This window comes from Candoia aspera, chromosome 3 (assembly GCF_035149785.1).
Source record: "Candoia aspera isolate rCanAsp1 chromosome 3, rCanAsp1.hap2, whole genome shotgun sequence".
Taxonomy (NCBI): Eukaryota; Metazoa; Chordata; class Lepidosauria; order Squamata; family Boidae; genus Candoia; species Candoia aspera.
In genome coordinates, this window is record NC_086155.1 from 136,987,866 (window position 1) to 137,009,431 (window position 21,566).

The 21,566-nt window shown below is 39.0% G+C and overlaps 1 protein-coding gene across 2 annotated transcripts in view; it reads right to left on the reverse strand.

Annotated features, from left to right (window-relative positions):
- The window catches only part of SLC22A23 (solute carrier family 22 member 23), a 106,335-nt gene that overhangs the window by 74,129 nt on the left and 10,640 nt on the right, over positions 1 to 21,566 (reverse strand). For both annotated transcript variants that reach the window (XM_063298830.1, XM_063298829.1), the window contains exons 2-3: positions 6,144 to 6,247; positions 1,912 to 2,066 (exon numbers count right to left, since the gene is read on the reverse strand). In XM_063298830.1, coding sequence (XP_063154900.1) covers positions 1,912 to 2,066; positions 6,144 to 6,247 — 259 coding nt within the window. The remainder of the gene's footprint in view (positions 1 to 1,911; positions 2,067 to 6,143; positions 6,248 to 21,566) is intronic.

Sequence of the window (21,566 nt, forward strand, 5' to 3'; positions counted from 1 at the left end):
TACATTAGTGAAAAGAAATCTACAAAAAGTTTTGTTTTAAGGGCACTGCTTGCAAAAAGCCGACAACAATTAAACAGATTTACATTCATCTTTTAAGCAAATATGCATATAAACATTAATGTGGGCTTAAGTTACAAATATGGAAGAAATGAGACAGAATAGGTTTACCAGTAGGAAAATAAAGATAGCAGCTGAGGCATACATCAATTGCCTCATCTCTCTACTTCCTGTAAGACTTCACAGAACAGTTCTAAGACACTTTTTCCTTTTGCTTAGAGAACTTTGGACACAAGCCATTATTATGACCTTTCAGGCTGCACAATACATTCTGTACTTAATTTGCAGGTGTAACTGCTAGAATTGATTCACATACACAAAGTTCTCTGAATTCTTTTGAAGTGAGCCCCTTGCAGGCTTCCCTCTCTGATCTAGAAAAGGAGTGGGTGTTTAACAAAACTTGTAAAACAAGTTAATAAAGCATGGCTACATGGCAAATCCTCTTCCTATTCTATGGAAATATGAAGGTAAGAACAATACTGATGGATCAACTACATCTCCTTATCATAACTGCCACATGAACTTACATTATTAACTTTACATAACTCACTGATCCTCAGGTAACCATAATGAAAACAATGAAAGGAAAATGAAAGGAAAAAGATTCAGAAAAAATGGGGGTGGGTTTGCAGAACAAACCACAGAAGACCGCACCATTGCATGAAAGCCATCCTGTTTGTATTCCTTCAAAGGCCATCTAACTGACCTTAGCCAATCTTGCAAAAAATTAAAGAATATTTGGCTAAACTAGGAAACCAAGGAAAAAGAGGACCATAGGAATCTAATTCTGATTGTTGCCAAGAAAACTCAAGCTCACTATAAGGTGGCAGTCCCTAGGCAACCTTGGCTGATCTTGAAAAAACTAAGCAGGGTTAGACCTGGATAGTACTTATATGGGAGGACACCAGGAAATCCTGGTTGTTTTTTTTCTTGTTGTTAGTTTGAGAGGTTAAAGAAACACCCCAGAATAAGGAAACGATAAACCAACCATTAATGTATCATTGCCAAGAAACATGTACAGTAGTATATATGTCCATGTAATTACCAAGATCAAACTCTATTTGAGGGGATCTTTAATTTTACTCCATAAGATGGAGAAAGAGAGAAAAAATTAAGAATTATAAAACCCAGGTACAGTAAACTGTATTTAGTATGTTATCTGGACATAACCATAATCTGATTTAATGAACATTCTACTGATTTCAATGGGATCGATTGGGGTGGTTTCCAAACAGTGTTTTCTCTGGACAGATTAACAACCACCAGAAAAATGGCCTTCTCTGATCTTTGAACATACTGTCTAAAGTCTGCTTGGAGATCTGGGGAGCAGCATCTTCCAGAGCAAGTCTGGAAGCAGGTTGGCAAGGAGAAGAGAAACTTTATTGGGAAATGTTGGCCTTGAGCCTAGTTGCAATCAAATATGTTTTGGTGCAGCAGCCAATGAAGAAGGCATTTAGCTTTGATGCATAATTATTTTTAAAGTATGAAATGGAACAGGCATCTCATAGTCTATATAATCATGCCCTACCCAGAGCACCTTACTTGCCATACTTGGTTGGCTAGATTAAGTGTGACCCAGGAGAGTTTCTGTTCTCCTCTTAGGTTACCTTCATTCTGCATCACTTGTTCCTGCTTCTTAGACCGTCTAACTCGATAGCTGCACCAGCCAGTTTGACCAGTTTTTCAGCAATATGACACAAGAAGAAACTGAGTAATGAGATTTATATAGAATTGACACTCAATCTTCCCAGCATAATCATACAAAAACACAACCAACAATGGCAAGCGGCCTATAATAGACCATAAACATTTTTTACAAAGGTATCCAAGATGCATTCTGAAGGCAATACTCACGTAGTGCATACAAGGAAAGGGTTATTCCAGCCAGGCAAAACCCTTCAAAAAACCTGAGTGTGCTGAACATGGTCACATTCACTGAGAGGGCCACTGTCAGTCCAAATATTAAAATGAACAACACCGAAAAGAGCATCACTGGACGACGACCGACCCTATCAAAAGAAAAGAGGAACAAAAGGAAATGTGCATTCATGTATTACATGTTCCATATTATCCCTTTGTCAAATTAGAATTCTGCATTGGATACAATGTTCCCCAGCCATGTTCAAAGGACCCCTGATTGTTAACCCTCTCCGTCAAAACACTTTGGGAGCAGTATCTCATTGGAGATTTATGATTCAGATTGGATGTATTTAAAAACAATTAACTTAATTGATGGTTTTGGAGCATTCTCTAGGTAGAATATAAATTGTGGTATGAAAAATAAGCATCATGCAAAAAAAAAGGGGGGGGAGAATGTGTCTGAATAAGCTTTATTCCCCCCTATACCCTTTGGAAAATGCCTTTAGCAAGGGCACCGTAAGTTAGAACAAGCTACATAAAAATGCTCACCCTGAATAAAATCATGTTATACTTCCACTGGTATTCTATTGCTTCTGGTTATTTATTTTTAAAATTTGTAAGCCTCCCTTCAAAACCAGGCTTTCCTGGCCCACAAAAATGAATGTCACCAAATACAGTTAGGAATAAATAAATATGGTGGCCTTCCTCACAATAGGCATGAGGCTCCAGTTTGTTCTGGAAGAATCAGTGGGGTTTTGTTAGTTTGTTTATAGAAGTTTAGAATATTTTGGATTTTATACTAACTCTTTGGAAAGTAACAAGAGGACAATAGAAATGGATACTCTCTGCTTTTACAATTGCAAAATAATTGACACAGAAAGAGGGAAAGCACTTCTATTCTTTATCTGATTATACAATGGTCTGAGAAACCCACCTCTTCTTCTATAAACAACCATTTTACCAAAGGGAGTCTCCCCAAGGTGACTACTTAAACATTTAGGCATTGTACACTTAATTTTCCACTTTTCTTTCCTTATTGTTTAATAGACTGACTCAAACTTAATAATTTAATTCTAAAACATATGAATATATAAGTAGGACTAGTTTTCTTTGGTACAAGAGATGTAAGTTTGATGGGATTTCTTTCTTTCTTTGCAAATAATTACAACAACAATATTTTTAAAAAACACAATTGTTTTTATTTGATGCTTCACCCTCATTTCATGCATCAAGCATGAGAATACTGGAGCTTCCTTACGTGCTGAACTGTAATTCTCAGGAGCTCTAGTCAGCATGGTTAAAGCTAAGGGATTTAGGGAATTGTAACTCAGCAGCATCTGGAAAGCCACAGATTCTCCACTCCTAATCAAGACCAGGAGTCTCCAGTCTTTCTGGTTTATTTTGAAATCATGCTGTGGGGCATTGATAGAAAATGGCTGCCATAAAGTTGCTTGACACTCACTAAATGGCCGCTGCAATCCATGTGAATGCTATCAACTCCCAACTTTTTCTTTTTTTGTGGGGGGAGGCTAGTATGTACATTTACAGATAAAGCAACCACTCAACATTTTTATTTTCTAAGAAATACAGGTAGTCTTTGCTTAAAAAGTGCCCTGTTTAGTGACTGTTCAAAGTTACAATGATGCTGAAAAAGTAACTTTACAATTGGTCCTCACGCTTACGACCATCACAGCATCCTGCAGTCAGGCGATCGCCATTTATGTGCTTCACAGCCAGCTTCCAACAAGCAGAGTCAATGGAGAAGCCAGCAGTAAAATTTTAAGTTGCAGTCACATGATGTCTTGCTTAACGACTGTGGGTGATTCACTTAATGACTGCAGTGGGAGTGACATCATAAGTCTGGAGCAGTCACGAGGTATTTTACATAACAATCACATCATTTAGCAACAGAGGTGCCAGGCCAAATTGTGGTTGTTAAGCAAGGACTACCTGTGTCTATGAGAATCAGTGGAACCCAAAGGCATTCTTGGGAATAAAGATGATTGGAGGCTGGTGCTATGCTTTAGAACATGCTGGCTTCCTGTTTAATTTTATTTAAAATAAGCCTTTAAACAACTGAGAAGTAGAGTGAGGATCTGGAAGGTGCAAAGGAAAGTTTCCATAGCTGTATGGTGTTCACAAACATCATGTTGGGGATACTAGCACAAAATTGGTGGTTATCAACATTTGGATCAAAACTTGGCTTTGAAAAAGACTATGGGTTGGATCCAATGATGGCTTTCTACTGGCAGAACAGAATCTACCATCAAAAGAAATTATTTTCCCCCTCAACGTACCCCAAGCCTCACCAAATTTGCTCCAGAATTTTGGGAAGGCCTTTGGAGCAGATCTGAGGTATACTAGAGGGATGGGGGGGAGAAGGAGAAGCAAAGGAAGTCCTGTTGAATGTGCAGATATACTTGTAGGTGATTAGATAAATCCCGTAAGAAAAAGAATCTCTTTTTCTTAGGATTACTATTTACAATATTATATTTTTAATCTGTTCTATAATATGAATTTGTCTGGATAGATGAAAACATTAGTGAAAACATTAAAGACAAGAAAATGCATTAGTAAGTAGTGCAAGAAGGTGAAAATAAAAACTGAAAAAATACTGTGCCTGTGTAATATACTTTTTTTGTGTCATTCTTCCAAAACATATGGGATATGCTAAAAGGAATTGCATCAAACAGTCAGTGGACTGTGTTAGTACACTTCACATAACCAACTTAGAGTATTCTTCTTAAAATATCCTAGAATAAACCTACCTAACATTGTAGCTTCTTAAAGGCCCATTCACAAGTTACCTATCCCCAGTCTACCTACAGAACAACAATGCTAAAGGGACTTTTAGAAAAAAAAATGTTTCAGTTATTGCTTTTTTTAAAGGAAAGAAAAAAAAAATCTAGTCCCTAAATAGCCTGCTGTGCAAATGGGCCAGTTCCAGCTGGTGAAGCAGAAGCAGGTAGAGATTGCTTTTATGACAATTGTGCAACAGACTGCAGCCATTATCTAGATAAAAAGCCCTGACATCTAATCCAGACTCAAGTACCCAGCATGTTTAATAAAATATAGTCTCAGTCTCGGCTGGTTACCAAGCAACCGTAAGATGCTCCTATCAAAGCTCTGATCATGATTTTATTTCATTTTATTGCTTATCCAGTTCAAATAAGCAAAATCATCATTAGGAAAAACATTTTTTTTGCTTTTGTTTTTAATCCTTAAAAACTAGAAGAAAATACAGGCATTTAATTTGGATAATTTTCTGGAGACTAGAGATTAAAGCGATATACAATTCTGACTAAATAAAATGAAGTAAGTATAAAATACATTTTCTGGCTTCAGGTAATTTTACGCTGGTGTCTCTTTCTTCTTCCTTTGCTACCTTGCCCATTAAATTGTCAACCAAACCAAGCGCACTGAAAAGGTGTTTGACCAAATTACCAATTAGAAAAACATGAACTTACAGAACTTATATTCGGGGAAATGTCAAGCTATGAAATTAAGGCAAATGGAAATGCATGAAGCTGGTGCTGGCAAATTTCTGCACAGGTAGGACTTCTGGCATTAAATCTGTAAATAAGTGATGTGTTTGATTGTGTATCAGCATGTAGTATAAAAGGGGTTTGAATTGCACTGAGACATGTAAGAATGCACAACTCCCTCTAAATACCCGAACAAGTAATGGCTGAAAAATATATTAAGTGCATAAAATGAAGGATTTTTATTTTGTACTTTTTTAAATTCAAGAATGGAAGTGATCCCTTCCCTAATTCTTTATTATTGGAAGCAAATTCCGCCCCCCCCCCAACCCGGCTTCTGTTCAATTGTATCTACAATTCCTAGTTCAACTCTCTTTTCTTACTAGCAATGAACTCCATGACTGTAGTGAAATAAATATTTACAGTAGGTGCATTAAAATTTTATACAGGGATAGAATATTTCAGGTAAGAACTATTTTCATTCTGTCTAAATTTCCTCAATAGCTGGGGGATTCTGGAAGCTAAATTTCAACACAAAATGGGGCTGACAGTCAGCTTTAATGCAAGCACATCAGCTTAAGTCATCCATATTATTGCAAATGCCTTCTTTTATTATTTAAAATTACTTTATTTAGCACAGCAACAACATCAGTAGCAAGTCATTTGTGAAATACTGGGCTTCTGTGATACCTGCGCTGAAGTGCAACGTTATGGAAAAAATTTAAACAGCAAGTTAAAACTTACCAATCAGCTATACATCCTGTTATTAGGTAGCCAAAGATTAATCCTACAAGCAGGGAAAATTTCGCAATGTGAACTTTCCAGGCAGAGTCACAGACAAGATCCCACTAAAACAAAACAAAACAAAAAAAGGAAAGGAAAGATTATGCATTTAAAGTGGATAGGGTTATTTTCATATACCTGAAGCAAAATCACATATAGTTATCTATGGTGACTATCAGTGGATACCAACTGGTGTGCCAAATAATTTTATCTTGGTGTTATCATGTTTATAAAAGGCTAAGAATTGTTATTTCTTACTGAATTAGGCCTTTCCCCAAGAGCAACTAGCTAAAATCTTACAGAAGCTCATAACCAGACCATTATAATGCTGGTCATTCACTCTTCCTTCTGTCCAGCAACTGGTAGTTTTGAGATGTGCTGCCTTTGAATATGGAGGTCTTCGGTGATAAATCTATCAATAAGAAATTAGTCTAATTTTTAAAAAACAATAGGTGTTAGTTATCATTATAACTTCTTTTGGCACAAAATTGAAGGACCTAGCAATGTTTAATATAAAGAAGCATCTCCTTTGTCTATTGATCAGTTTTACTGGTTATCCATTTCCATCACTCGCTTTACCTCCTTCCTTCCTTCCTTTCCCCTAAGAAAATATTTTACTGGCTCTTTAAAACAGCATCCTAAAATAATTTTTGTTCTTAGGTGGAGGTCAATATCTAAGGTCATGTAAGTGAATGGTAAACAACCGTATTATTTTTCTGTATTCAGAGCAAGTATTAGCAGAGGTCTGGCCAGATCATCTGTAATCAGAGAAGGAAGAGTTATTGTTAAGCTGTTAGAGTTCTGGGAAGCTTGTATATATCCAGTAACATGAAATGACTCAATAAAACGTCCCTTATGGTATCTTCTACAGCTACTGTTCACCTTGAAGAAAATGAGATGAATTTCAGTTTCTACTGTTAACTACTTAAGGATTTTTAAAGATAGTTTCACATCTTTGGGCCTGTTAAATAAAGATTACAGTATCTCAAAGGAAGTGATCTAAAGATATTTCTTTGACTAAATATTTAACTCAGACAAACCCTCAGTTTAATCACAATGCATTGAAGATTTATATCAATATTATTAATCTTGGAAGCTCTTTCAGAACAGTCAGCTAAGACTGAAAAGACACATATTTAAGTGAAGTTGTTTAATCATATTCCCTTCAGTGCTTCCCAAATCCTAGTTGTTTAGACTATGAAAGCAATGTTTTTAAGCTGAGCAGCAAGGGATAGAGCTTCAGACCTCCAATACCCAATTCAATAGGATCTATTTTCAGTGTTCACACATTACAAGAGGATGGAGGCAGAAAGGAAGGTAAATCTAACTAACTAGATTGACTAACATAAGCAGAAATCTCATGCAAAATTCACTGCAATGAATGAATTTTATGTAGCATCACTGCCAACCAAACCAGACACCAACCCTGCCCTACCCTTTATTAAATGCCAGTAAAAACAATTGTTCATTTTAAAACCCATCAGTATCTTTTGAGGATGGGGCGCTGGAGATCCTGTTATAATCTTTATTTCGCTACCCAAGAAAGCTCTTCAACCAAATCAGCACAATAAACAAATACAACAAACTGCCCCATTATCCAAATCTGCTCAATGAACTGTTTAGAGGTCTGTCAGATAGAATGAGCAGACCGAGCAGACTGAGCATAAGACCATATTCCTATGGAGAAGAGCATCGGCATCTGTTTCTCTGACGCATTTGTTGGGAGAACATTTCCCTGGCATATCTGCTAGCTAGCAGGCATGCTCGCTGCTGCATCATGAGGCAGTGTGGCTCAACCACAACAAACCGGGTTCCCTAGATTTCTCCACAAAAGCTTCTTTCATGGCAAAAACAATCTAACCACAGTTTTCTGCATGAAGGAACTTCATTACAGATTTGAGATTCTGCAGAGAGGATTCAAGCCATATGCAAAGGAAGAGCAGCTTGGCTCGGATCTTCTCTGCAGATCAAGCCATTGTTGTAACTTCTGCATATGGGTTGCTCGCAGACTCCACTGGGTTACATTCTGTTACTATAATGCTGACATTGGAGATACATAGAACACTCTTGTCACATTATTTGTTGGTTAAAGAAACTAACAAAATCTCACACATCACTGATTCAACAAGAGAACTTTTAGCAAAGAAGTAGGAGCTGAAAGAGGATAATGCATTTGATGGGATTGCTCTCTGTGGGCTAAACAATAAAATAAGGAGAAAACTAAAGTAAACCTATGAAAATCATTGACTATACTAATTCATAAAAGCAGCAGAGGCCAAAGGTACCAAAGCTCTCTAGAAAGATCGTAATGCCACTACAACCAACCAAAGGGAAATTGAAAAAGAATGGCAGTGCTTTTATACTAATCTCTCTGCCTCAAAAGTAGTCACCCAGTGCCAAAAATTGAAAAGACGAATGCTAGTCTTATTGCATGAAGAGCATCAAAACCAGGCAGGACCACTTCAGAAGTTTACAAAGCAAGTGGAGAAATACTAGCAAAACCAGGTTCTTCGGTAACTGATTAGATGCAGGAGATCTTCCTGAACAATGGAAAACATCAAAAACAATCTTACTCCCCAAAAAGAAAACTCCCAAAGCTTACCATTTATGCTCGATCTGTCAACTTTCTAGAGGCAACAAACACTTCATGTGTGTGATAGTCAACAGACCAGAGAAACACCTGAATAAACATCAGCCTCTAGAACATGCTGGCTTTCACAAAGGCTATTTGACCATCAACTGCTTACACATGATCAACCAGCTCATGGAACAAACATGGGAAGTCCATTCGCCCCAATGCCTTATGTTTGTTGACTATGAAAAGCACTTGACAATATGGATGTAGTTATACAGAAATCAAGAAATCAAGGCATTGCCAAAAAATGCATCCAACTATTAGAGAAAATAAATGAAGGCTGTTCAACCAATATTACACCATTTTACCGCCCAATTAATATCCCAATATGCTAAGGTGTTTGATAAAGTGCCATAATCTCCCCAAAGCTTTTCACAGTAGCTCTTAAAAAGATCTTCAGGGGGCTTAATTGAGGAGACAGAGGAAATCAATACAGTGAAAAGCTCACTCACCTTCAGTTGGCTAATGACATTGTGATTGACAATCACAAGGTTGAAGAAGCTGAAAAATGCTTAAATGAGCACAACAAAGCAGGTAAAGCCATTGGGCTAAAGATTGCAGGTAGTCCTCAACTTACGACAGCAACTGGGAGCAGAATCATAAAGTGCAACCGCATCACTTAGCGATGGCAATCCCTACAGTCCTGGTTGCTGTCATTAACCAAATCCCACAGTCATTAGGCAACTTCCAAGTCAGTGGGGAAGCCAGCAGGAAGTTGCAAGTCCCAGGCAGCTCACAAGCAGGCTGAGGCAGGTAAGTGGCTGCTGCTGGGTGGGGGAGGGCATGAGGGGGTGTGCAAGGGAGGCATGGTGAGGCTCAGAGAGGGTGCACGAGTGGCCAGCATGGCACAAGTGCAGAGGAGCTGGGGGAGGGTGTGCGGATGGGGGAGACTTACCCCAGTGACTTTCTGGGGAAGCTGGCAGGGAAGATTGCAAATGGCAATCATGCGATTGTGGGGTGCTGCAACCGCTTGTAAGTGCAAGCCGGTTGCCAAGTGCCCAGATCGTGATCACATGATCACTGGGATGCTGAGATGGCCAGAACTTCAAGGACCGGTCATAACCACCATTTGTTCAGCACCATCATAACTTCAAACAGTCACTGAATGAATGGTCATAAGTTAAGGTCTACCTGTAATAGATACAAAACCAATGCACATGCAACTCATTCTGCCAGTACCATGAAATAAAATTCTGAAAAGAGCAGATAGAAGAGGTAAATTTTTACATCTATCTTAACCAGAAAATCAGTAACATACACAAAATTGACCAAGAAATATTGCATAGAATGGCAACATGGTTCAACTTTAATTGTATAAAATTGATTCTCCAACAAACGGCCCATGCCAGGACAAGAGCACACACCTTCAATACCATAGTCTTTCTAGCAATGGTCTGTGGATGTGAAGTAGAAAAGCTTGGAGTCATACAGCGTGCAATGGAAAGTTGAATGCTAAAGATCTCACTCAGAGATCAATTCAGAAATAAGGAAATTCAACAAGGAAGTATCTTCAAAGATGTCAAAAAACATCATTAAAATGGAAATATACAGTAAATGGGCAGGACACATTGTACATTTACCTAACAATAGGTAGACACAAAAAGTGACCTGGTGGTGGCCTTACAATTATACACACCCACTTTGATGATCTCCTACAAGATGGAAAATGTAGAGAGTAAAGAGGATGGCCTTGATGGAGAGAAGAGAGAATTGTTACCAAAGAAATGAGTTTTAATGTGGAGTTGATTTCTTGGTCTAATCTACATCCTGGGGCTGACAGAGAATGGATTGCAAAAAAGATCTTAGTCCCAACTGGAACACCACAGTGAAAGACCAAATCTACTGAAGTTGTATCTTTGGACATCAATGCCATCCAGGTGAATACAATAAAGTGATAAAGTGAAAACCATAGGGAAGGGTCAGGCAGAAAGGCAAAGAATGTACAGGTAATCCTTGACTTACAATCATTTGTTTAGTGACTGTTTGAAGTTACAATGGTGCTAGAAAAAGTGACTTGCAACCAGTCCTCGCATTTATGACCGCCACAGCATCCCCTACCATCACATGATCAAAATTTGCAACCATCCCAGTTGCAACTTCCTCGGGTCACATGACCATCATTTGCAAACTTCCCAGCTGGCTTCCAACAAGCAAAATTAATGGCAGAAGCCAGATTCACTTAACAACCACGTGATTTGCTTAACAACCACAGCAAAAAAGTCATAAAACTGGGGGCAGTCATGTGATGCTTCACAATGACTGCATTGCTTAGCAACCAAAGTTCCAGTCCCAGTTGTGGCCATAAGTTGAGTACAGGTTGAGGAAGGCTAGTCTTAACTTTTGAAGCATTTGAAGATAGACAGTGATCATTCTAGTTAGTAGTTCCTTTTGCAAGCAATACTTATCTACCATATATTAAAAGCACAACAGCTACAGTATCCAAACTTTCTGCAGTCATACCATCAGGCTCAGAACTCATCCATCAGCCAATCTAAATAATTCTGAGATGCATCTTGAGTGTGTCAGTATACTAGCAGACAACAGTTTGCAATGACTCCCTTTTTCTGGGCTGCTCCCAATACCCTCACTGATCCTGTGGTTGACCCAGGAAGACCTCCCCCAAATGTCTGACTCAACTGCCCCTAAAGCAAGCCTCTGTGTGTGCATGGTGCCTAAAGGATAGCTAATGGTTGATTGCACAGTCAACCAGTTGTTTAGACCGGATTTGGCATTTTTGTCCACCTATCGAGTCCTTCCCAAAGACCTGGGATAGGCAGATGTTGTTGTTTAATAATATTAAAGGTATCTTCACAGGCTGTAAGCTGTTCCAAGTAAGCTGCCTTTTGCAATTGACTGATGGTGATTTTTGTCAATGCCAATGGTGTTCAAGTGGTGCTCCAGATGTTTTGGAATTGCACCCAAAGCATCTATTATTATTATTATTATTATTATTATTATTATTATTATTATTATTTCTTCTTCTTCTTCTTCTTCTTCTTCTTCTTCTTCTTCTTTTCTTTACACTCTTTTGGACAAATAATATCCTCAAGAATGTCAGGTGAGGCAGTCCTTTGATAAGAATCCCAGGCATGCTGCGCTCTGTCATTCTTACCACCAAAGGAGCGTGAAATCTTACATTTACACCTTTTAAGTGAGAAGAGCTCAGTTGTTAATTTACGCTTCAGCTACTATGTGGAATATTTTGAAATGTGAAGCTATGAAAAGGGCTTTTTATGGATTCATCTAAAGGAACAGATTCATGAGCAGATGCCAACATCTTTGTTTTTAAATCACACACCACTGCCTTACATAGCATTGTGTGGGCAGTAATTCTCTACCCCATCCCAAGTATGCCTAGATAACAAGAAATGGAATTATTTCGATCATGCTAAGATGATCTCAGATGGAACCAAACTTAATTACATGTAACTACATTTGCTCATATCCTTAAGGGCAGAGCATTAGCTTGGATGGAAGCTTGTCCAGCTGGAGGTTACTAGGATCAGAGGGCCATGCTTCTGGGATTCTCCTGTGAATCCCCCAGGCCATCTTGGAGTGCATAGCAATCGAAGCTGTTGCTATAACACATCCACATCAATTAGAATCATAGATTTGGAAGGTAAATGCTACCAATAAGCCAGAATGAACTTTGGCTTGAAAACATGAAGGAAGAAATTTCATCAGCTTCCAAGACAGTCAGTTCCCCTCTCAAACAGTATGCATTGTCTGGAAATGCTCCTAATGTTTTGTTATCCTTTTTTCCTTAAAATCTGAACCCAAGAGTTGAGTTTCTTCTATTTTGCTTCATTGTTTCTTAGGCCTAGATGATATTTTGGTGGCTAAGGTCACCAAAAAAGCTATGTTAAGCTTATTTATAGGCTTGCAATGACAGTTTCTATGTGTTTGTGGGCCATGTCAGCTTGGGAGATGCAAGATGCCCATCCCTGACCTAAATGACAGCCCTTTCAATTTATGAAGACAGCTCCCATCTGTCATGTTCACTGATTCAATGTAGTTTATACATCTCACACCACTTCAGTCCTAATTGCAGGCTAAACATTCCTAATTCCTCCAATCTTTTCTCACTGACTTGGTCTGCAGGAGCCAATGATTCCAAGGTTCCTCTGCTCCAGGTGTAACACCTTCCTGGAGGAAACCATCAAAGTCCTCCCAGCCTTTTTGTGGAATAGTCACTCCATGAGCTTTGAAATTCAGAAACATCTCAAAATATAACACTTTGTATTCACGAATCTCAAATATAATACTTTTGTATGAGTGAATCTAAGGTAGGGATTATGTTGCAGGCCACAGTATAGTAGGAACCAAGTTTTTCTTCTCTGTATAAGCATATATGTAGCTATCAGACATGACTTTTCTCTGAAAACCAGGACTTTTCTGTGGTAGCACCCAAACTTTGGGTCATGCTCTCTAGAGAAGTTTAAGTGCGTGGGCTTCATCACTGTATTTACTTGCGCATTCTAATTCTTGCCTCTCTATTTTGTAGTTTTGCTGCTATAGAAATGTGAAGAGGTGGGAGTGGAAAAAAAGAGAGGCCGATTTTGTCATATATTCATGTCATTATTTGTATCACTATTCATATCATTAAGTACTTTTTCCCCCCCCTTTTTCTGCCTCTTCTCCATTCCTGACCCCTTTTTCCTTCTTGTCCATTCTTCTAGTCCAGGGATCCTTAAATTATGTGGTGCCAGAATCCTCTAAAATAATAAATTGTGTGGGAACATGAATACAGACTGTGGTGCCAGGACCCTCAGAAACCATAAACTGTGTGGATCTCCTTCAAATTTATTCTTGACTCCTGACCCAGTTTAAGAACCACAGGTCTAGCCCCTTAATACTGCCAGGAACTGATGCAGAGAATCCGGATCTAAACCTGTTTGTGCATAACGACTTTATTAATTTCATAGATCTCATTCAAAAATACTTTTGACTCACCGGATCAATGCCTGAATGTTTAACATTTCAGAATATGCAAGGTATTGTAGCCTCTGCTTATGACACAGGAGGTGCATGCACACACTGGAAAGTATGCTCATTAAACTTGACAGCTACTTCTGATTAAACAAGAATGAAGTTTGTGGCTATTATGCACATCCCATAATATTTTACCCCAAAAAGGACATTTAATCCTTAAGGAAAAAAGAAATACCCGTGTTGCATTATTACTTTATATATTTTAAGGGCAGGAAAAATAGGGTTTTATCTCTGGCAGCACCACTTGCCCCTAAGATTGCTATTTGTATATATTCTCCTGTTTTTCAGTGGGCACTGTTACTAGTGGATATAAAAGCAGAGCCAAAATTGAAGCCATTTCCCATTTCAGGTTACTTACTGATTTAGAACAGCAGAGAAATTAGGCAAACTAATTTAACAAGATAACCTCCCCCCTCTGGCATTCTGTCACTCCTAATAATACTGTATAATCTGCTGTTACAGTTCATAGCACTGTACCTGATGGAACTTCCCTGACCACAAAGCTTCAGCATTTAAAAGGCAGAATGATGCTTTTAAACCAGATTGTGAGAACCCGGTGGACTTTGGATTGAGTGCATTATCTTTCAACAGGGCCTTGATATGCCTTACCACTGTCAAACCATAGCAGTTGGCATCATCACCTAGTTCCAAGGTCTAATTTCTAACTTGCTGGTTTTGTTTCTGTATTTGTCAATACAAGCAAGTGCACACTAAGAGATTGTTGAAGCCTGCTTGGCTTCAAGCTTTTTTTTCTGATAAAAAGGAGTAGATATTTCCCATCCACAAAACTGACTGTGACAGTAGTGATAGATATAGTTCTAGAATGGTATGAGACACGCTAGTGATGCTAATCTCTCCAAAGTGGCCTGAGAAGCTATTTAAGCAAAAACCTACATAGCACCCTATCAGAATCCTTCCTGCTCTAGTGTTAGAGCCTATGGTTCCTCCCTCCCGGCTTCTTTCCATTCATCCATCCACCCACCCTCCCGTCCATCCTCTGCACTGACCCTTAAATTTGTTCTCTGAAATGCCTCTCATATATCTTACTATTTTATTAAGCCTAATAATAAAGGGGGGTGGGGTGGGAAACTGATGGCCTTCCCCAACTTCCTCCAATGACTTAGAACTACAACTCCCAGAATTCTAAGTCACATGACTGAGTTGCTAAGATAGGCAGTCTTACATGTTTCCCTTCTCAAACATGCCACAGAAGACAAGAATGTGGTGGTCAAAAAGAAGATAAGATGAGGCTGAAAATGGACAACAGCTCACTAAGGCTTGCACTTAAGTGAAAGCCATGGCAGCAAATGAAACTCACATGGCAAAAATGTTTTTGAAAAAGAACTACATGAAAAGCAAACACATGACAGAGGTTTAAAATGACAAAGCGTGTAACAGCAACCCAGAAATGAAAAAAATACTTGGAATTGAGGCTATCAAGGATTTACCACATGCAAGGGAACCTCAGGAAACAAATTTACTTAAACTGGCAATCTTTTCAAGGCTATAACACATGCATATATTTCATTCCATTTATGAAGTCTATTGCTAGGAAAAGAAATATTAAGATTTCATGCTTTTTTTACACTTTTTCATATGTTTATTTATCCTGATTTTTCCCCATTTCTTCCTTGTATATTTTCCTCTATCTCCTGCAAGATTTCCTAGGATGCTTTATAGGACAACATCCTCTATTGATAACATACAATCATATACACTAAATAAAATTATAATAAAATAACCCCATACAAAAATTCAAATTACAAACACCACAGATCTAACTAACTAACTGGACTTCTAACATCTAACTGGAACTAACTGCCATTGAAATAGGGCTTGTACCAAGTTGAACAAGGTAATGACAAAATGCAATAATCGGGAATCCAAGACAGTTTATGAAAAATCAGTTATCTGTTATATTGCGTATATTCCATGCATGGTTTGGGTAAGTGGTCATTAATAAAAATGCCATGCTCCACAGAATACCTAAATGGAGAAAAGCAAAAAGAAGTTGCTTCAGGTTTCAGACTACCACAAACATTGTTCCAAAAAGGTCTTCCTGTACTAAATGGAAGACCTTTCAGTGTATTTGGCGATAAAATAAGCCAGTCTGTAAGAAAGAGAGAGCTGTTGCTTTCAGTTCAAACTGCCTCCAATTATGCAACTAACCTCTACAAGCAGTCCCATGCATGGAATGCAAAGAACTTCATACCTGCCAAGTGATTCAGTCTGGCTTGGAAAATCACAATTTGGGGGGATCAACTTCTTGATAAACCTGCCCCAGGAAATCTACCAGTCAACTCAATGGAAGCAGCTGGTGGGCAGACTTGGCAAACACCTTCAACATGGTTCATACGAGACAGCAAATATTCCCCAGCTCAGGAGGATGACCCCCCCCCCAAGTTCTGGGGTGCTGCCTGTGGGAAGGGGGGCTTTTTCTGGAAGGGATAAGTGAAGAACGTTGGGAGTGTAGGCCAAGAGTATATATTCCCAGCAGGGTCACCCAAGGTGTGAAGGCCATCCCACTTGCCCAGCTAAAGCAAGCAGGCACCTATGACAGCAGTGATATTGGAAGATGCTGGAGGCAGATGATCACTTTGGTGACAATGGCAAAGACATCAATTCATGATCATGGAGAAGATCCATCCATCCACCTATCTATTTATCTTGCTAGGAGTTGAAAATGACGACACGTAATCAATCAATCAATCAGGAGGAGGATGTGGTGGCCAGCACCCATCCATCTTCTCTATAAAAACAGAAATCCTAGAAAAATCATTGCCAATCTACATTCAATTCCTCATATTCTTTAGAAAAGGTTTATGAAACCATCTGAAAAAGGATATGCATAAGCTTTTTGCAAAATGTGCATGTTTCTTCTCAACCTGAATAAAGGAACATAAACATTGTCAAGAATGACGGAAGTTAAAAGATTAAAAACCATCCCAAATGCCAATGAGCTGTTAGTTCATTTCATATAATCCAGTGTTAGATGGTGAATACAGAATGGCATTTTCAGAGTTCTGGGGGTTTTAACTGTAACAAAATCTACCGTTTGCGGTGAATATAGTTTCAGTAAGCTGGTAGGCAGAATATTTCCAGACAATAAAATAACTGAGAAATCTGAAGGCAGATGCACAAAAGCCATTCATCTCATCCACTGCAGTGGACAAGAGAAAAGTGCCATCTCAAAGCAATTACCATAAACTTCTGGTCCTTAAAAATATAATAATTTTCACTGAGCACAAATGGCAGCTCTGACAAGGATGAAAGGTTCTTCCCAAGACTTGTCATATTTGAAGATTCTCTACATTTAGTTAGCATTTATGTTTCAAATATGCCCACGGTAAACAATGCCGATGCCGAAAATATTGGGAAACCCACTGAAAAGTCCCTGATCAGGACTCAGCTTGGAATAGGCTGTGAACTCTAGGCTCATCATTTGGGTGTATTTCTTGATTCAGGTCTACAGGGACAGAGGCAACTGCTGCTTCAGACCTAATTACTAATATCTTGCTTGGATTCAGGAGTATCCACAGGAGGGGTCAAAAAGTCAAGATGGTGGCCACAACAATAAAGCCTCATCCTTTTTTATGTGCATCGTGACTTTTTTTGACTCCCCTGCTTGGATCTGTCCTTTAGGATTAAGAGCCAGGAGGCGGTGTGTTCTATCTAGTATAATATAGAAATAAAAGGCTAGAAACTACCTTAACAAGAGAGAAATATGTGGGACAGAAGCATCACAGCCACAGGCTCATAAAAGGTTATTTAAAACTAAAGATCTGCCCTATTGCCCTTGCTGGATCAATAATCAAAAATAGCCTTTCTTCAATATTAGATGGTTGGATTTGTTTTAATTATAGCCTCTATCTTTGCATCACATGTTTTTAAAGAGGCATCCTTAGGGTATCTTAACATCTTCCAGCTCCGTCTTAAGCAGTGGCAGGATTCACATTGTCCTTAGTCATGGTTTGTCAAATTAACTAGACTTGGATAGTTTTCAATAACACGTTAAGCTATCCAGGACTGGATTCATACAATATGTCAAACAAGCCACATTATGATTTAGTATGCTGTGTGAACCATGTCACTAAATGCTGGGCCAAATTAAAACAAGGTCCAGATTTCCTTAAGATAAGACTAGTAATCAGCAGGTACTAGTTTAACCATAATTTACAAGGGATCCACCTCACAGTCTCTGCCTAGCCTTCTTTAAGACCACCTGCTAGAACCAGAACTAGAACATATAGAAGATCAAAGCAAAATTTATCTTTGCCCTTCCATTATCTATAAGCTATAACAAGGCAACTGTTTGCCACAGCAATACTTTGGAAATCAGAAATCAAACAATTGTAATTGTTCCACAGGAAACATTTAAGTAAAAGAAAGATAGAAAATATGGCCAGCACAAAGGAAGAATAATTAGATGAGAAAAGATAATTGCGCCAAGGACAGAATGTGTAATGAAGTGAAACAAAGAGTTACTTTGTACGATACTTTAGCATGTTATTTATCCTTATTCTTGTCTGACATGTCTCCAGCTCCAGCTCCAGCTCCAGCAACATAATAACTTACCTAACCTGAGACAGCACAATCAAGTTTAGGCATAACACTGGAATGGTAGATATAGTACTATTGGCTGCTTTAACAAAGAAAAAAAAACTAAACTAAAAAAATACACTGAGTATGGGGACCACATTGTGTGTTCCCATTATTTGTGTGTGTGCATGTGTGCCTTCGAGTCAGTGTTGACTCCTGGTGACTGCCTGGACTAGCCCCTGCAGTTTTCTTGGCAAGATTTTGGAAGTGGTTTTCCATTGCCTGCTTCCTAGGGCTGAGAATGTGTGACTGGCCCAAGTTCACCCAGCTGGCTTGATGACCAAGGCAGGACTAGAACTCACCGTCTCCCAGTTTGTAGCCTGGTGCCTCAACCACTAGACCAAACTGGCTCTCTGATGCTTATTTAAAGGCTGGATAAAGGGACCATCACAATTCATATATTGGCAGTGGAAATGAGTATTTTCATTCTGGCTCTTGTAGTCACAACAGATGTGCAAAGCTCTTGTGGATTGTTTTTAACCAAGAAAGCAAATTTTAGAGTGCTAAGAAAGTGTGATGTCTTTAAAACAGAAGAGCTGCAATAATGCCAGGAGTCTGGCACTCCTGCAGTAAATGAATAAAGCTTGTGCGTATGCTCTGCATGGGGAATAAGCACAGCCAACTTTCCAAAATCCACAGCCAAGTGGTCAGACAAAAAGGTAAAAAGATGTGTTGGAAAAAAAGCGTTGGCTTAAGTATTTTCTATATTTAGGTCCTCTTAGGGAGCTCTCTGCAAGATCAAAATTACTGCCTTTCCTCAAAGCGTTCATATACGAGTGCCACACTGAAATGTAAATGGACAGTAATTGTACCGTGACAGTCCAGCACCCTGAAAACACACACTGCTACATCATGCTGCTCTATAGTTATCACTTTTTGTTTAGGGAGGGGAGGGAAAGAACACCCATCACATTACACATACATGAAATGACTTCTAAGATCTTACCTGCAAAAGCTCCAGTTCAGGAACCAGCCACAACACAAGCCTTTTGGCTGTATTAGCGATTTATCATCTGTGCACATTATTAGTGCACAGATGATAAATGACATTATTACCAGTGGGATTTCAGTGATCCTTTCTTGCAGCAATATTTCCATCAGAGGCAACTAAGCAGAACTCTTAATTAGTGACCCCAGGGCTTAAGATAAATAATTGGCCCTGACCACAGAAGAGCAGGAAGGGGAAGCCTGTCTAAAACACAGATAAGAAGTATTTATTTCGAGCCACCAGCATTCCAGAAACATTGTGGACTAGTAACCTAATCCAGTTAAAAATGTCCACTTTGTGCAACTGTAAATTTCACTGGTACAGACAAATGCATTCCACTGGATTTAATGGGATTTACTTCCAGGTCAGTGTGTAAAGAACAGCAGGCCTTAACTTGGACATTTACAGTTATGGAGTCAGAAGATAAAAATATGTTGCTAAAGCAATTTCTTCTGAGAAAGGAATAGAAATACGTCTCAGCTACAGTGATGAGGAGGAACAGGAAAATAACTTACTTATAACTTAATCAGGAAATTATAACTTAATCAAGAAATGTCCCAAATATCTGATTTATTTTACACTATTGGCATTTCCTGGAATAACTCTACTCCTTACTGATTTCTTTACCATTGTTTGAATACTGCCTACCAATACAATACTAAAACTAAAAACATCCATTAAAACATAAGCATTTCCAGTAGTCTGACCCCCAGTTTTTGAGACTATGCTCCAAAGAACCCTTGGGTTCTGTGAGAACTCGATGGGAAAGACTACAGGCAAACTAAATTCACATAAATGCATCCATAGTAATGTTTATAAATACAGCCGAAAGGGCAAACATGATGGCCATCATCGTTACCTAGGAAAATGCCTTGGCTGTGGAGTGTTCTCCTGTGGAAAAACCTCACAGCTGCCATTTTGTGCACGCCACCTTGCTTTCTGCCCTTTGCTTGAGCAAGGTCATCAGAAAGGAGGACAGGGCCAGGCCAATCCTAATTGGCCCTTCTGTTCCAGACAACTGGAAATTAGTGGCAATTAGCACAAGAGTTTTATTCCCAATTTTCTATTCCTAGGGTTTTGTCTCTTAATCAAGGGTTCTAACAATTTTTTTTCATTTGTTTTAACTAACAGGTTCCCCAGCATGAAAAAAAAAAGTTTTAAACTCTCTGGGTCTGAGAAATGACCAATCTATGAGTCTTCTGTACTTCTTGATCCAGGTATGGCTGGCAGAGCCTCTGAAGCTGGCCAAAGGGTTTCCTGGCCACAACATCCACCTGCTGTTCCAGAGAAGCTGTGACTCCAAGAGAACTCCCAGATTGCACACCAACTACTTTAGGGGGATTGCAACCTACTAGAGCAGTTGGCAGAACCTCCATGAGGCTATCAAAAGTAACTCCATCTTGCTGGGATTCATTAGCATGTTTTGCCCCATCCAGGCCCTCACAGCCTCCAGGTATTTGGACAACACTCCTTCCACATCTCATGTTTGTGAGTTGCCCAGAGTTTTGTTTTAAGATGGGCAGCCATGCAAATCTTTTTAAGTAAATTAAATAAATATATGCCACAGAGGACCCCATCAGCTCCCTTAGCTTCATAAGCTCAAACGAGGCCCAGATGGTGTGGCAAGGCATTACCTGTCATCTTATGAGACTGCACCTATCTTGCAATTTTGTTCTCCAAGTGCTTGGCAAACTCTCCCCAGAGGCCAACAGGTGGAGCTTCCTGTGACCCAGAACCCTTAAGTGAATAGGTCATTCTGCATTTAACCCAAGGTGTGGACTGTAGCATGGTACTTAAGAGGACAAGTTGCATACTGGTTCAAATCACTGCCAAGCCATATATCTGCTGGGTGAGCTTAGGCAAATCTCTGAATCTTAGAAAGGCATCTCAAATATTAACCAAGGTGAGGAAAGCTGCAAGATTTCACTTTTGGATATTTCAGAAACTATTATGCAACCTGCCTCATATATTCCAAAGGGAAGCATTTCCACAGACCTTGCTGAATCCTGGGATGGTTTGTTTTAGTATGTTGTACAAACCAGCCATTGTGGTATAAAACCATGCTTTACAGCTTGATATGTTGTCTGTTCTCAGTCAATTGGGATGTATTCAATAAACCATGGCTTTGACCCAGGAGAAAGGTCTTTTCTCATATGCCAAGCAGGCCTCA